This window comes from Diachasmimorpha longicaudata, chromosome 1 (genome assembly GCF_034640455.1).
Source record: "Diachasmimorpha longicaudata isolate KC_UGA_2023 chromosome 1, iyDiaLong2, whole genome shotgun sequence".
Taxonomy (NCBI): Eukaryota; Metazoa; Arthropoda; class Insecta; order Hymenoptera; family Braconidae; genus Diachasmimorpha; species Diachasmimorpha longicaudata.
The window spans coordinates 8,368,782-8,385,876 of record NC_087225.1 but is presented as its reverse complement, the minus strand read 5'-3'; the positions used below and the strand labels follow the sequence as shown (position 1 = coordinate 8,385,876).

Genomic DNA, 17,095 nt, shown 5'->3' with positions numbered 1-17,095 from the left:
CCATACCACTGACTCAACCCATTCTCGGTATAATGCATCTGTTCGACTGTGTATAACCGCCGCGCGAGAGAAAGAAAACGATGGAGGTAAACGTTCGGATGCAGTTTTGCCGCTATCGTCAAGAGTCACCCAACGACCGAGATAGCGGGGGAAGCGCGTGCTTCTTGTCCACGTTTATTTATCGGTGTTTCTTTACTGTTGAATGTTCATTTCTAATTTGAGAGATAAACAGGGGGCATTGTGCAGAGAGGGGGATTTCCATTCAATTGAATTTCATTATTTTTTTGCTTCTGAATGGAATCGTTGTAACAGTTCACCTTTAAATTTTCCATTTTTTCCGTTACATTGACTCATTATAATCCAAAAATTCACTAATGAATTTATCCAGTTGTATGTTCTATCCTTTTTCCCAAAGCAGGCATTGTTGCGCTTGATACTTTTCATCATATCATAGTTATACTGGAATTTCCACTGTAGTAAAGATTTCCTTTCAACTCTCCATTCGTGGCTTTTGTTGGTGAAAAATGATTAATTACCAATCGACAACGAATCACGCGTTTTGGTCATTCATTATGACGTGCAAAGGCAGGTGCTTAAACGACGAATAAAAGAAAAAAAAAATATCTCAGAATTGGCGTGAGGACGTTAAAGTGATGACTGGATAACGAGAAACAGCGTGTACGTTACGATACTGCCTGTCTGCTCATTATTTCGACTTGCGCCATGTCTATGACGAATACTCGACCCTTGGCAATGCAACGTAACTCATATATGCCCACTCACCTTTTTGCCGTGCAAAAACATACCATTTCGAGTTGGTTGGAGTCGATAAAAAAAGGTATGAGCGGATAGAAAAGTGAGAGAAACGTTGAGTAGTTTGTGAGACGAATAAAATTGACAATGTGAATGAATTGGGGGTGAGTAGGGGGGGAGGAGGGGACTTACCTCGCACCTGGAGGTATCCAGTATCTCCACCTCTGTTGTGACATTGTCAATGGTAACACTGTGACGATAGAGAAAATCTGAAACACGAAGAGAAAATTATTGAGCAAATAACGAAAATCACGGGGAATGTTTTAACATTTTTATTAATGTTGAGACGCAGCTATACTATCATCATGACCTTGCAGTGAAAGACGAAAATTGACCGTGAAACATGGAGATTGGTTACGGTAGAGTTAACACTGTCGATGGTGATATCGTGTGAAAGCACATATGAGAAACTCGAGTTTATATTAGTACGACAATTCCTCAATATAATTTTTTTAACATAATCGAAATGAGGTATGAAAATGTTGGGGAGCATATTACCGACATATGTGAGTGCCTATACCGCTCTGTCATTATCCGACAATGACCGGCGCACTTTCTTTCCCTCAATGAGTGGAGATTTATCCGCCGACAATTTGCAGTATACGATAGTAAAACGTCGGAAAAATCTAATTTTACCATTTAAAAAGGTAATGCGAGTGGAAAATAAATGAGATTAAGTAAAAAGATCAGCTCTTTAAAATTATTTCAGCCGTAGACGGTTTAATATTAAAAAATTCTTCAACATTTTTTTATTCGACATGTTTGCGCATTTAATGCGGTTGATTAGAGATTTATCCGTCGACAAGTCATGATATGATAGCAAAAACTCAGGAAAATACAATCTTATCGTTAATATCCGATAAAATGTCTTTTTATTGCATTTTTTCAAGCAGTACGAATCAAAAAGAAATACAATTACAAAAGGATAAGATCTTTGACGTGTTTTATATGAACCAAAAATTACTCTCAACTGTATCTGCGACTTTAGACCGCTCTTTTCATACTTCTCCATTCGTCATATTTTTTCATTTTAATGCTGCAACGCCCGGACCAAACATAAAAGTTTGGCTGTTTTCTGGGTCAAAGTTCACCCGCCAGTTAAAGATTCATTCTCGCCTGTTCCCTCAGCTACGGTTAAAGTGCTGCAATAAATTTCCCTTACGTCTGTGGTGGCTCTGAGGATACAAAACTCATGCCCCCCCTCCTTCTATTTTAAAACATCTTGAAACGAGTCTGCTTGACCAATAAAACTTTGCCAACCGTAACGCACTAATAACTACGTGTTTGCCTTATTTGTTTCATTCCTCCAAAGCTCCGGTTTACTCTCCATGGAGGTTCGATTATACGATCCTAATAGCGGTGTTTACGGTCTCATTTATCGCACAACGACGGCAACTACCTACTGGACAACGCGTTTGCATACTTCCGTGAAGTCTCAATTGAAAAGATTTTGTTGATTTTTTTAGTTATTTTATTTCCTCATTCTTTCAAATCGTTCAATTGTCATTCATAACTCCAACTGATTTTCCACTAAATTTTGAAGTAAAAACTCGCAAATGGAGAAATTCCATCGTAAAAATTGATGATTACGTCAAGAATTATCGCAGTTAATAGTCTGTAAATATTTACCTATTCCCCGGGAATTGTTGGAGAATTAAGGCAATTACAAAATTTCCTTTCTTCGATTAACAATCAAATTATTTCGAAATGAAAATCTGATAATTTCCAACGTGACTTTCTAATAATGATACAACCAAAGAAAATTTGCATTGTTAATCGGAATAGAGAAATAATCATGGTACATTATGGTTGCCCATGTTTCGAGCATGTAAACACGGAGATGAAAACGAGTTGATTCAAGTCAGACGCCGTGAGGCATTGGTAATCACTCTCCCGGGGTAGAATCATCGTGATGTTACTTCTGAAAGTCAAACGATTTGTTATTTTTTTCCTTGTGTTCAATCCATTCATTTCTTTTTTCTTCCAATCGCTAAATTGAACAGTTTACTTTCACGACCTACGTCGCGTTCACGAGCGGTTTATCGACGATAATCGATTTCGGATGTACGTTTTTGCTATTTTCTTTGAAATTAAATTCATTCAACTACTCCGTTGAAAAGATTTTTTTTTCTCGTTATCCATTCAAGGCAGTCAAATCCATTGATTTCCGTGTCAAGGCACTAAATCGGATTAAGCCAATTTTGACCATTGGCCAGCTTTTGACGCAAATTTCAGTACTTTTTTTTGTTGAGCCAATACAATGTCATGAGAGATTGTTTTCCATTTCTCAGAGGTTCATAAATAATTGCCCAAAAATCAAAATCGAATTAACCTGCTTTCCTGCTTTCTCTATTGATTTTTTTTTGCAAAAATCTTGAAAATTATCTTTTTTTTTCAACGTAGAATTTTTGCACTTTAAACAGACTTTTCACGCTGCAGATTTATCAAAAAATAAGAGCGCAATGAATCAATATTCAGGAAGTAATTTTCACGTCAAAATTCTCATGAACTTAATCGTCCTCAAGTATCAAAGACAATCTCAATCACTCCCAACTAATAGCATTTCACTGAATTACACCCCTCAATTTACTTGTCAAACTTCACCAGTAATTCTCCTTCCTCCCAAACATTTATGTAATTGTAACGTCACACCATAAAGTCTCGCTTTCGAGTGTTTTTTTTTTCTTTTTTTCGAAGGGGCCTCAGTACCTCAGTACCTCACACTCTCAGCAAGTAATAATCGGCTTCTAGCTTTCACCGTTTGAGGGCCCTCCCTTTTCACATTGTGTGCAAGGAGTAATAAAAAGCCGGAGAAAACTTGTAAAAAAATCGTAAACTCTGTTAGAGAGCATAAAAAATCCATCAATACTCCCTAACTCATCAAACAATTGCCCCGGAAGAAATAATTATTATCAATTCTTTGTGACAAACGGTACAATTAATTTGCAATGGGAATTCTACACTTTTTTCTACACTGAAAAAAAAAAGGAAAAAAATAGAAACACTTAATGCGGCTGTTGTGTATTACACGCATGCTCGCGTGACGTGATTGTGAGCCTCTGGTGCGACCTCTTGCGTGATTCCCTTTCATTTTGAGCTCAAGTCTCACGCGTTTAGCCAATGAAGGGGTGAGAGAAGGGAGGGAAGTCCCAAAATTACTCGGCCACTTAGCATTTGGTATTTTTGGGGATGATTGGATGTTATACGTGAGTATGTGACAGGTACAAGCAGTTAATGGACTTTATACAGGCCACCTGGGGACTATCTTATTCTACATGAAAAAGAAAAAAAGTATTGAAATTCAGAAAATTTTTCGAAACAAGCAATGACCAGAGCGAAGGTAAATGGGTCTGATTAAACTTTCATAAAGGTAAATAACTTGAATCGAATATTATGTAGAGGCACTTAGCTATTTTTTAACTCGAACATGAGTATTTATTTGAGCCTCATTTAAGCTCAAATCTTCAAAAAAAATTCCGTTCATTAATTATAAAAAATGTGGAGTCAATCTATGGAAAATTTTGTTCGGTGGGATCTACCATAAGCTAAATTCTACTTAATGCACGCGCACATTTACGAAAGTCTTGAAAAATGAAAAAAGCAATGCGCATTCAATTCCCCGTAACTGTTCAAGGCTTAATTATCGCCCATAAGGGGTACAGAGGAATTATCCACACGATTGATTCATTAATTCAGTGACAATGGCGTTAAAAATGTCTTTAGAACAATATGTATCGTCCCACCTCTCAGCTCGTCTCTATAGATCCAAGGGCTTGTAGCAATTATTACCAGCGAGGTAGCCAGGGCATGAGTTATGAGAGAGATCTGCATTCTCCGGACCACGAGAAAATAGTGGGGACAACAGGGAGAAAGATAAAAGTAAGAAAGAAAGGAGTAGAGGGGATCCACCTCCAGGCTCTATTTCATATCGAGTCTTTAAATCTCCGCCCTGTATGAGAGAGGCTCCTCTTGCTCCCAGGCGAATGGTATATTCTTGGCACTAGGGGAGTCTGCGGGGGACCCACGTCCACTACTTCCGCTCGTTCAACCTGTCGATTTTGCGATATCGTTTTTTTTTCGGTTCACACAATGGAGTTTTTATTTCTTAACACTTTTTTAATGGATTTTTGAATGATTGAATTGATGCCATCGAGGCCTCCTGGGACGAGATAATTTCTAATATTTTCAGAACAATTTTTTAATAATTTAAATGATTAGATTGAAAAAAAAATTACAAGGAAATTCCCTGGATCCATTTAAATATCGCAAGTTTTTCCCCCTTGCTTTTATATTCTCGATATGGTTAACACGATAAACTGGAACTCCTGGAAGGCTGAAAGGGAACACTAGATAAAACCTTTCGTGTAAGGTAAACCCCCAGAGTACGTGAATCTTCTGAGAATTTCATTCTTCCTTTTTACGAACACGACGAGAGACTGAGAAGAAGAAAAAAATGTAGAAAATACTTGGTGCAATTTTTGGATTAACTGAAATAATTCTGGGGACTTTACGATGCATCTAATCGTTAAATCACTGAGCATCGAACTTCTTGAGAATAAATAATAATAAAGTTGGGTGAGTGAGGGAGGGAGGGAGGGAGGTAGGGAGGGTGAGAGGATGAAAGAGACACGCTTGGCAATAAAGCAATCAACGGATCTCGTGTATGCCCACGGGGGAAAAAACTAGACCGGCAACTTGTGCTGGCGAGTGTCAGGGGCAAGCCTGTTTTTATTTTTCTTATCGTGTTCCAACGAGTTGAGCCCTTCATGGAAGGGGAAGCTGTCGCCCTTATTCAGGGAGGGATTTTTTTTCGTAAGGACGCAATATTTCGTCCCGAGTGAATTTACTGCGCGACTATTATCGCCCATGCTCAAGTTAAATCATGAATATTGTGTGAATGAAGAGGAAAAAAAAATGAAAAAATTCCAGGAGTTACTTACCACTGGTTGAACTGTATTCCCCGATGTATCGTCTTGTTAAGTATCGAACTACAACAGCTGGAAATTGAAAATAAAAATCGGGTATTAATTAATGGTTTTATCGACAAGGTCATTTATCATTTTCTTTTTCAAAATTGTTTTGTTGATTTTTCATGAAGATGCGAATGTTGAAAAATGGGTGAAACAGGATTTTTCAGTTTTTTTTCTTTTTTTATTTAATTTTGTATGGGCGATGCCTTTATGTGCGCGATAAATACTGGATTATAATCATGAGATTCTTTCTTATCCGTCATGCATAAACCGAGTGACACAAATACATGAAGAATACATATAGCACAAGGGGAGTAATTAGTTGATCCCTCTCTCCGCCCATGTCACTAATTGCGATCGATAAATTTGACATACCATTGGCCGGGGGCCTCGTTAGAAAGTTAGCACTCTGGAATACATTTTCATGCGTCATTCGTTTTGCCACCTCGTTACGCGTGACCACGAGAAATCAAGCTCAATTTATTTATTCTTTCGTTTTTTTTTTATTCACAGAACATTCCGCAAATTCACCTGGGTATTTTATGAGAATTGCGACGAAATTTATTGGGATCGCACCATCACATGAATTAAATTCTTCTCTGGATGAACTAATTGACGTTTTTATGAATATGTGATGTTGTCGTTGTGGGAGAGGAAAATGGGCTCAGTAGAAAGCCGGGAAAATTTATGTTTCCAGACCCTATGGACTAGCCTATCTTACTCGACTAGTTTGTATTTTAGGAGACTCAATTGAAAAAGAGATCAACGCAAATTAAAATTCCCTAATTAGACAAATATTTCAATCCCTTCGCTGGAAAACTTAAATATTTCTGTCAATTTAATGAAACAATAGAATGTAAATTAATATTTTCCATCCGTTTATCCATAAAATTTGGAATGTCCAGTGACGAAACTGCTTGAAATATCAGTGAAATTATCATGTAATTGGAACTTCAAAAGACATTGCCTTATATAATCGACAAAATTTCCCCCGAAATACCTCTACCCTACATAATCCTGAAAAAACGAGAGAAAAAAAAAATCCTCCACCAAAAATTTAAATTACTCATAACTTCTCAACAATTTCCACTCCATAAACCTCCCCGAGGCAAATATTTTGGCCCCCATGAAACTCCATCGAACCACATCCCTCACGTGGTTGACGCTATCCCGTGGCAAGAAACACATTTACCCGGCGGCATATTTCGTCGCAACTTTCAATTACACTTTCAGCATCCTGTTGCACGTCAATGGATACCCCCGGACGAGAATAATATCAGGATGTTCCGTATCTCCTTTCACCCGGTGAGGGAAAAACTGGGGAAATAAAAATTTCGAGATGAAAAATAAAAAATAAAAAAAAAGTCCCTTCACGACTCGACTGGTGGAGTTCCCTGTTGGTGCACCACGTGGTTTCATCGTGCACTCGTGTCTCCTGTAAAATCCAATGGAGATACAAATTTATGTACCACAGTGTACATAGGCATTCCACCCCTCCTTGCTTACACAGAGTCTTTAAGTTGCCAATAATTCCTCAAGTTGGTGCACTCTGAGGTCGCTGAGACATTCAACTCGCTCTCTGGATCTTGTAAACTTCACCTCTTGCTGCTCAACTTCCTCAAACCAGTGAAATTGTTGAATTTATGATCTTTATTCTGTGATGAGTATGGAATTTATAATTTATTCACTGGCATAATGGGAAATTTGTTGATTTAAAAATAAATTGTCGGTCAGCTTTGTATTATGGTTCTTCATGTTGTGGCAGACGTGAGATTTCCACTCTCCTTCTCTCTCGTTGAGTATGCAAACGTTCGTATAGTAGTGCATTGGTAAAACGAGTTTTGCCGCAAGTGCATCACACACAGACTTGGAGCGAATATTTATTAACTGGCACGCGCTCAGAGAAGGAGAACGATCGAGGGATACGTTATGGAATGGTTGTACGTCAGTGGTAGAGGTTTTTCATTGATTTTTGTTGAGTAGATGAGAGGTGGGTTTTTCTTGGGCACCGAGGGGACATTTGTTAACATCAGGACTTATTTTTACATCATTTACTTCATGCTCTCGAGGTATTTTTTGCCCCATTGCATTCCGTTCGATTTATTTACGTTAGAATTTTCAATCTATCACCACATCATTTTGGGAATAGTTACACAGATTTGGATTTTTTTCTCCCCCACTCTCCCATAAAATACCATTTTCTATTTTGGCATCATTTCATTCACGTCCCCTTCCATCAATAGAATTCATAATTCATCTCATCTCCTTCAATCAAAAAATTCATTAAGTCTCATCCTATCCCATCTCTTCGCGACTTAAAAATAACCCAGCATGAAAAAACAAATTGACGTGGGTGTAAATTGGCTGTCATTGTGTAACACAATCAGGACAGGACAGAGATCGAACGAGAGAGAATTAAAGATTAAGACCCCTCCAGCGTTAAACCTCCCTTCCTTTTTTTTTTCTATCTCTCCTCTTTCCATTTCGCTCAATTAATTGACATCGAGTGGTGTAGACCACCACTGAGATCGCAACTCCCCGAAGTGGATGTTTCGTCACCTACCCAGTATCAACACTCATCTGCTCAATGCTACCAGGAGAATCAATGCCAGTACTCAGACAATAACGGTCCAGTCTTATTGTTCTCTTTTGCTGTTGCACTCTCTTCATGTACCAATGGGTTGAAGCTATTACCAAGCATTTTGATTTGGATGGGGATTGGAACGAGAGGGGGTTGGGGGGGGGGGGGGGGGGGGCAAAAAAGTAAGGTCGTGATATAGCTGTAGCGATACACCTGGTTTTGTCATTGTGAAATCTCACCTGGGTGGGCTCTCTGTTTAATCACAAGTTTATGCACTTCCAGAAGAGCTAATTAATGGAATCATTAGATTCAGGTCTTTGAACAATTTCTACTTTCTTCGAATAAACAATGCCGACGTTTTTAGAACAATAATAATAGCTTGAGAACCACGTTGAGGGGAGTAATTTCTAAATTGAGACAATTTTGTACCGTTGATACTGAATGATTTAACTGGACCATTATTCACTGCTGATAACGTCTGTCCCCATGAATAAATCAACGACTAATAATTTCTCACCTCCGCCAATAAATAACCATCAATAGAATTTTTAATTGTTTGAATTTTTTACTCAGTTATTGGTTTATTGATTTGCGATTTCAATTAGTCGTCCGTATGTTAATTGCCAGCGACACTTCCTTGATTAATTTCACCGATTAAACCCCCATGGTACGATTAATTGGCTGTGATAATGGCGGAATTAAAAATTGAGGATTAGTTTATCTTTGGGAGTACTGGGAAATCGTAAAATAAAGCTCTGCGAGTTTTATAAAATTTTTATTCTGAGCTATTATAGAGAGGTGAGATCGAGATAAGCTCTTTCGGAGAAACGGGTAATTTTGTGTTCTTTAATACTGACAGACCATTTGTTGTAGTTCACAATGGTGAATAAAAATGGAAATTTCAATTGAACTGTAATGAGATAAAAATTTTGTGTGTAAGAAATTTAAGAATACCCAAGTACTTTTGCCCTTTTTTTTCTCCAATAAAACACTTCTCTACTGCGTAATCGAACATCAATTCAATAATTTCCATCATTTCTTTAAATCTAACAAATGTTTTTGAAAATTATAATTCTCTCAACTCTGTAAAATGTTAAATAAATAAATATTGAATGTCGAGAACGTTTGACACTTACGATCAATACATTTCGTGGTAACCGGAAATTGCTTAGAATAACATATACCAATATCCTTCGATTGATTTAAATCAATTATCCCCTCCAGTCCAGGCAAATCTCATCAAAAAACCATTGCGCAAGGAGGATTATGGTCTCCATCCGCGAAACCTTTCTAGAATGCTTTAATTAGTAGGAAAAAATTGGCACGAGAATGAAAGCGATGCTTTTCACCCAGGTTGGGTTGATTAACCTCCAGGACGATCCTCGTGATGGTATGCAACCCAAGGCAAATGGTGAATATATATAGACCGTGTAAAAAGAAGGAAGGGTAAAACGATGAAACGAATGGAGGGAAAAAAAAAGAGATGAGGCCATGGTGATCGTTCTCTTCCTGTCGATCGATATACGAGAGAGCCCAGTCGAGCAACGAGTAAAGGTAGCTTACATAATTGCTCGATTGTCGTATACATTTCTCAAAAAAGAAAAACCAAATTATTATTACCATTAACAATAACAATATCATCTGCGAGACGAAGTCAAACTCCTGAAGAATCATTCAGTCATCTCATTAACGAGTGAAAAAATTAAATAAATAAATAAACAAGAGGTGAAGCGGATCTGTATGACACACACCCCGAGGATTTCAATGTAAATCAGCACGCCTGACGATTCAACTATGTTCGTTAACATAATTGCTATGTTATGACCTTTGAGTGAGAGTATAAATATATACTCGGGATAAAAGGCAGGCAGTCCATTTGTCTCAGTTGAATGTTTCATTGGCGGAATTGAAGTGCAACAACCAACTGTCTGATCTCAGTATCATGCTGCGATGTGACCCATCATAAATTCATGAGGATATAGAGTTACAGATGGCTTTATTTTTACGAAAAATAAAATGGATTTCTGAGGAAATCCTTCGCAGTGATATACACTTCATTACGAACATTGGCGATTCCAATACAAAGAAGTATCTAACAAATTGTTCTACAAAAAGTTAATTCTAATTTTTTTCAATCGTAATTCCGCAATGGAAAAATTCTGTAAATAAAAAGTTGAACTATTTTTTATTTAAAGCAATTACTTGGTCTCAAGTATACTGACAGTCTGGGATATTCACAAAACGGTACAACGTTTGACCCCTCGATATCACATCGTCTCGATCAGAGCGCAATTCTTTTCACGCTAAAGCACAAACCACGTTAGCTCTCTTATCCACGTTAGTCTTTTTCCTGCCCCCCCCCTCCCCGCTGCACTATCTTTACGTTTAACTACAAGAAGAAGAAGAAAATAGAGGTGATTTGAAGTTAAATAAACAAGAAGAACGAAATCCTATCAACGGTAGCGTTCGTAACTCATTCTCACGCGGCTTCTCTTTTAGTCCACAACGATATCAATGTAACATCCTGGAATCCGTAAAAGTTTCCTGGATCTCGTGTCCTCGAATATCCCGTAATAAGGACCCTTACGTAGACGTTATCGAGTATCAGAGCCGTAGGAGGGGAGAGAGACTTACATGAGCGTGCAAACAACCTTCCAACACTAGCAAAATCAAAGTTGATGGAGACACACGATATCATTGCCCTCATATGGGTAAATGCAATTGCACCTTGCTCGTTGTAATGCAAAAAGACAATTACCCTGTTTGTGCATAATTAATCACCAATGAATAAAAATTAAATCGACATTTTCAGTTGCCTCGTTTGTTTAGCAATCGTTCAACAAAGTACCGTTTATTTCCACACGAAAGGCAGTGCAATCGGTCAGATTTGCTTTTTGATTTTCCGTGTTTTATTGATCCATTCTGATCCAAGAATTGTGCGTTCATATGTCCGGGTTGCATATGTACGTAAACAAATATTTCTTGAGTTGCCCAATAATCAATCGATGGAATTCCAGTTTTTTTCCTCACATGACAATATTATTGCTCTGCATCGATGCAGTTGATTAAAATTTAATTCAACTCTTATGTCTCTTAGTTCTGATGATTTTTAAAAATTAATTGAAGCAGGTCATAGAAATAATCGCTCTTTGAATTTGTTTACACATTTTCCTAGATTAGAGAGTTTTTGAATATCAGAGTTTGGAAAACATTCATCGGAGAACAAAAGGATAACATGAATAATGATGATAATAAAATTCAACTGTCTTTTAAACCCGATAAAATCATTTAAAAAGAACTCTTATTTATCTTACTTCAATGAAAAATGCAATCATATGGAAACCATTCAGCAGTGTCTTGTTAATTCATTAGCAAAAATAACTGTACCATATGCAATACAAGGGCAGTGCCCCACTTGCATTTTATTACGAAGAGATGATTAAGATGAATGAAATAAACGATACTCACCAGATTTTCCAACTCTCGGGCCGCCGAGAACGACCACCCGGATCCTGTTAACATTCGTCATCTCACCAGGAGTGATTCAGGTGTTATTTGTCCCCTCAAAGCACATTGTCAATAGATTCACAATAAAAACCTTCACTTTTAAAAAATCACCACATTCACATGAAACCGTTCAAGTCACAAAAACCGCTTTATAATTATCTTGGACGTGGAGGGGAGATGAAAAAAAAATGTGGGAGGAAATGCTGCATGTGATGCGCGTCGTCGAGGTTAAATTACAACTTCCTCATCCATCCCCCAACCGCATTCCCTGGAGTTCCCCCGTCCCCTCGTCAATTTTTTATTATTCAATTCCTTATCTCTCTCAACGAAGAATCCAACAAATTCCCCGTCAATATTCTCTGATTTATCGCTAAACGATTCTTTTTATTTTCCGAGTAATTTTTCTTCATTCATTTAATTATCATCATTTATATCCTCATTTTTCGGAGATGCATGAAAATTTTGTTTTCTCACTTATCTCGGCTACTTTTTTCCTCCCTCTCTCGACTGAAAGTAATGACAACAGTTGGATATGCAATCAACGTTGTTCTGATGATCCCTGTGGTCAACCCCACCAACCAGATGTACTCATCCCCCTCAGTTAATACACCTCAAACCAATGAAAAAAGAAAAACTATTGGAATCACAAAGCGTCAGGGAATAAACGACTAGCCACAAGTCGTTTTCACAGAGTCAAGTGTGAAGATGAAAAAGGCCTCTTGTAATATCCAACTGGCTAAGAATTGCCCAGGCGCGGAATTCCTCGTAATGGATCGGCTGTACGTCACGTTTCTTCAGCCAGGGTAGAAGGTACCTCTCTCACTTGTTGGGATACCAGAGAGGCGCCACAACTCCTTCTACTGTTCCTCTTACTGTGTATATACAAAACCGGGCCTCTTCACTTTCTCTGATTCTCAAAGAGTGACGGTACGTGATCTCGTCGTTCCAAAACCTCATGGGAAACCACCGCATGGGAAACCTTGACCCTCAACTTGATGAATTTTTATTTATTCATTTATTTTTTACTTCTGCAATTGAATTTTCACCTGAAACAAAAAAGATATCGATATTGTTTATATTTTTTGGGGGTAGTTTTGTATATTAATGACATATTTATTCGATAATGCGATGTATGAACAATATTCCAAACATTCCCCCAAGAATTTCACAACATTTGCAAAATCGAATTGTTCAATCTCGTAAGTAATTTGATTTTGTCAAAATTATTCATCAATTATATTTCAAAGATTATTGAGTTGGAACTCGCTGTCAGTATTTGCTGTATTCACTGGTTATCGTATAATTTCGTTGATGCACACCGTCTGCCCGAATGTTTGCATTATCCCTTGCTTCGTCGAGATCATTTCCTGATAAGAGGAATTCTTTTGGCGCCTGACGAAATCATAATAAAAAATTTACGAGAAATTCATAATTCAACAAATCGAGTATTTATGATGTTTGAGGAAATTCAGTCAGTGTCAATAATCAGTAGTACAAAGCATCACCTCCCTCCGCCGGGAATATGAGTGATAATCAAATTGCAGAAGGTCGTGATTAACAAGCCCTCTATCATTCTTTCGACAACAGAAACCGAATCAAGAGCACAGTGACACATGTCGCAATGTTAATTTTACGCTTGACTGAGCTTTCGCGTTATCGGGAGACACCGTCTTGAATACTTCACGATCTAGAGTGAGAGAAGTGCAAAAATAAACATCGAGCAGGGAGAGAGGTGAGGGGTAAGGGAAGAAGGCGAAAAAAAAAATACCAGAAGTGCATACATTTATCCGGTCGCTTTCGCTTCAACTCTTATCAAAATAAAAAGATAGACATCTCTTTACCTCACAAAGAATTTAATATCCAATGAGAATAATTCGTCGTGTCCACAATTTCTCGCCGATTTAATATCACAATGCACAATTTTCACTAATATGTCACTGATAAAACAGTCAATTAAAAATTTTCAGCAAATTTATTTTCAGTGAAAATCAATTGCAGTAAAATATAGGAAAAACGCGAGGGGGCGGGATTTCGTCACAATGATTTACTTTCGTATGTGAAATTCATCAAGTTCATTTTAATTGTCACGATAAACACTCGATGGTTACCGCGTGGTGAGCTCGGTGCCGTGGGAAATGAAAATCTCTCCTTGAAGTACTCGGGCCGAGCTCTCGCCGGCGAATGATCGGAGCCGACCTGGCGCACCGTCTAATATGCAACTACCGGCCATACACGCTGGGGCATTAAAACTTTGCGATCGAGATTTAGCATGTACCAATGTTACAGCGACTCACTTACTCACGAAGAGTTAAGTGCTCTCTGCATTCCTTCTAATGCTCATCTTTTATCATTTTTCATGGGGAGAACAGTTTAAGGGATAATTGGATAACATTATTATATTGATAAGAAGGGATGCGGTAATTAAGGGGAGGAATGTGGTAATAGGGATTTTAGCCATTACATTTGTAGATAATAATGTAGTCATCCAGAGAGATGTTGATTTTATTTATTAAAAAAAATAATATTCAAATGAGGAATTGACTATTTATTAATTATGCTAATTACTTCATTTCCGTTTAATTTCAAGTTTGATGCAGTGGTTTTTCTCTGTCATTACGAAAGACCATTAGACTTCATTTTTTAAAAAACAATAGACAGGAATTGATAATAGTTATTAGAAATAGAATTTTTCATCCCTCTCTTATTTTTCGCAATGCATTGCCGATGATAACATAAATTCCTGCAGAAAGTGAACGGGATAATACCTACATTATCAACGAAAGAGTTATTTGAAGAGCGCTGTAACACCCGCGAATATTTAAACGGCAGATCGTTGTATCCATGACAACCCTGCGGTATTTTGAACAGTTACATCTCCATAAACAATACTCTGAAACCTCTCTGAAGTGCCATATTCCCTTTCATTTGCGAAAAAATGGGTAATGAAGACGTGGAGTTGGTGACGACAATCACAACCAACAAAAAACGATCCCTTCTAGAAAAATACGATATTCCTATTGAAAAGTTATCCTTCGCGTACATAACAGAGTCTCAAAACGCCAGAGAAATCGAAAAAATGATCTTGATTCTTCGGTAAGCCTCAATAATCCTTAAAGTTAATTAATAATTGAAATTCATTTCGTCATTTGTTGCTGAATCGCGACTGGAACGCCATCAAAAGCATTATTATACTTAAGAAGAGTCAGAAAAATTCACTTTTTGATTAAAAAATGCCATTCACCAAATGGTTCAACAAATTTTCATTGTTTTCAATAGCTCTGGAGAGGAGGGTTACTTCCCAGACCTCCTCAGACACGCCGAAGATCGCCTTCGAATATTAAAACCAATGAGTCAAATCTTGCGAGTTCCTCAGCCAGTCCTAACTCCAAGAATGTTGAACAAAGAGCAGCAAGACGAGCTGAACAACGACCTGACGCAATGGACTCGACAGATGCATCTCCGGGATAAGGATTTGGAGGACGGTAAAGCCCTGAACTTGGTTGACAACATCCCCCAACCGGAGATTCGCAAATTCCCAGACAGATCGAGGAAAGCCGCAGGTGAGGATGATGTGCGGAAAAAAAAATCGACCAGAATAAAATCCTGCGACTATTCCTCCTGGGACAAGTACGACGCTGACACAGAAATCAACAGGATCGATCTGAAGTCGGAGCAAGAGCTGGTGAAGGCAAAGCAGTTCCAGCAGAGGATGAAAGAGAAGAAGCTAGCGGAGAAAGAAGCCATAAATAAATTAGGTTTAACGGGAACGGAGATCGCTGTACTTGGGGAGAAGGAAAGAGAAAAGGGTAATGAGGCATTCAGAGCTGGAGATTACCAAGAGGCCCTTCAGCAGTACTCACTGAGCCTTCAGATAGACTCAACGATAAACGGCTACAACAACCGGGCAATTACTTATATAAAATTGGGAAAATTCGAGGAAGCGATTCAGGATTGCAACCGAGTCCTTAGTCTCGATTATCTGAATGTCAAGGCTATTCTGCGGAGAGCTGCGGCTTTGGAGAGTTTAGGCAGGCGACAAGAGGCCCTGGAGGATTATTCAGCTGTGTTACAGCTGGAACCCAACAACAAGACAGCAATAATAGGCGTGAGAAAGCTGTCGATTTATGATGATTGTAAAAAAGTCAGGATGACGATTGAAGAGTTGAACGAGGATGATCAAGTAGTTGACCAAAAACCTCTTACTCCTGAGACTCAGCCCCAGTCATCAAGAGCATCAAGAGATGGCTTGAAAGGGTCAGGTCCTTCGAATCCAATAATAGAAGAGCTGAAAATAACCCCCGAAGGCAAAGTTGAGCCAAACCCTTTGAAGCATGAGACGAAAGTCGTTAAGTTGACTGGAACGTCTAAAACTGCAAGAGGCAACCGCGAAATATGCTTCTGTGATAGGGCACCAGGATCTTCCACATACATGAAACCGCTACCCCATAAACGAGCTGAATATTGTCTGGGTGTTGAGAAAAATCATACCATGAAGGCTCAGTCAATCTTCACGGTCTCAAACTCTTGTTTCAATTATTCTAAACCTTCTGGAGTGGTCATTGAAGAGATTCCTAGTGAGCCATGTGATGGAATCCCAATGGAAATGGACAATGCGAAGGAGAAAAATTGGAAAATTTCTGATGAATTTAAACTGAATGTTAATTCTCCTTACGAGTTCCTCTGCACTTGGGAATCTTTAAAAGGAAACTCTGATTTGGAACTTTATGCTAAATTACTCAGAAGTCTGAATTGCAGTAATTTGGAGTCGATCATTGGGTCGAGGCTTGATGGAAACATGTTGAGCACGATTCTTCAATGTTTAAGGCGTCATTTTTGTAGAAAACAAGATACCGAGTTTGTTTATAAATTCTTGAGTGGCTTGACGAAGCTCCGACGATTTTCTATCGTCAGTATGTTCATGGATTCACATGATAAAGAAGGTAAAACAACAATTATAATAATTACTAAAAATTCTGTGAATTCAATTAACCTGATCTATTTTTCTTTCAATTTATCTTTCAGCTGTAAAAAATATAATAGACTTTGTGGAGCAACAACACGTATTCGACACCAGAAGTCTTCATGAGCATTACGATATAACTTCGTAATAATTATGAAAATTATGTTCTTTTATTTTTTATAGTTTAACAACTGAGTCGATGTTTTAAATAATTAAATAGGCGAGTGCAGTATTGATTCAATATTTAAAATGTTGGCACAAAGA

At 38.0% G+C, this 17,095-nt stretch overlaps 2 protein-coding genes across 2 annotated transcripts in view; one reads left to right on the top strand and one right to left on the bottom strand.

The window, feature by feature from the left end:
- The window catches only part of LOC135169487 (ras-related and estrogen-regulated growth inhibitor-like), a 34,793-nt gene extending 20,731 nt beyond the window's left edge, over nucleotides 1-14,062 (bottom strand). Inside the window, exons 1-4 of the mRNA XM_064134542.1 lie at nucleotides 13,713-14,062; nucleotides 11,833-12,917; nucleotides 5,754-5,810; nucleotides 946-1,022 (exon numbers count right to left, since the gene is read on the bottom strand). Of these exons, the coding sequence (XP_063990612.1) occupies nucleotides 946-1,022; nucleotides 5,754-5,810; nucleotides 11,833-11,893 (195 nt within the window). The 5' untranslated portion in view covers nucleotides 11,894-12,917; nucleotides 13,713-14,062. The remainder of the gene's footprint in view (nucleotides 1-945; nucleotides 1,023-5,753; nucleotides 5,811-11,832; nucleotides 12,918-13,712) is intronic.
- A 766-nt stretch (nucleotides 14,063-14,828) lies between these two features.
- Nucleotides 14,829-17,072, top strand: LOC135169355 (sperm-associated antigen 1). The gene is made up of 3 exons (XM_064134302.1): nucleotides 14,829-14,964; nucleotides 15,148-16,811; nucleotides 16,894-17,072. Exons 1-3 carry the CDS (start codon nucleotides 14,948-14,950, stop codon nucleotides 16,977-16,979), a joined length of 1,767 nt encoding a protein of 588 aa, XP_063990372.1. The 5' UTR covers nucleotides 14,829-14,947; the 3' UTR covers nucleotides 16,980-17,072.
- The last annotated feature ends 23 nt before the right edge of the window (nucleotides 17,073-17,095 follow it).

Bases quoted from the DNA above. Each gene is read 5' to 3' on its own strand.
- LOC135169355 (XM_064134302.1), top strand. The intron at 16,812-16,893 runs GTAAAACAACAA...TTTATCTTTCAG, and splicing joins GGATTCACATGATAAAGAAG to CTGTAAAAAATATAATAGAC.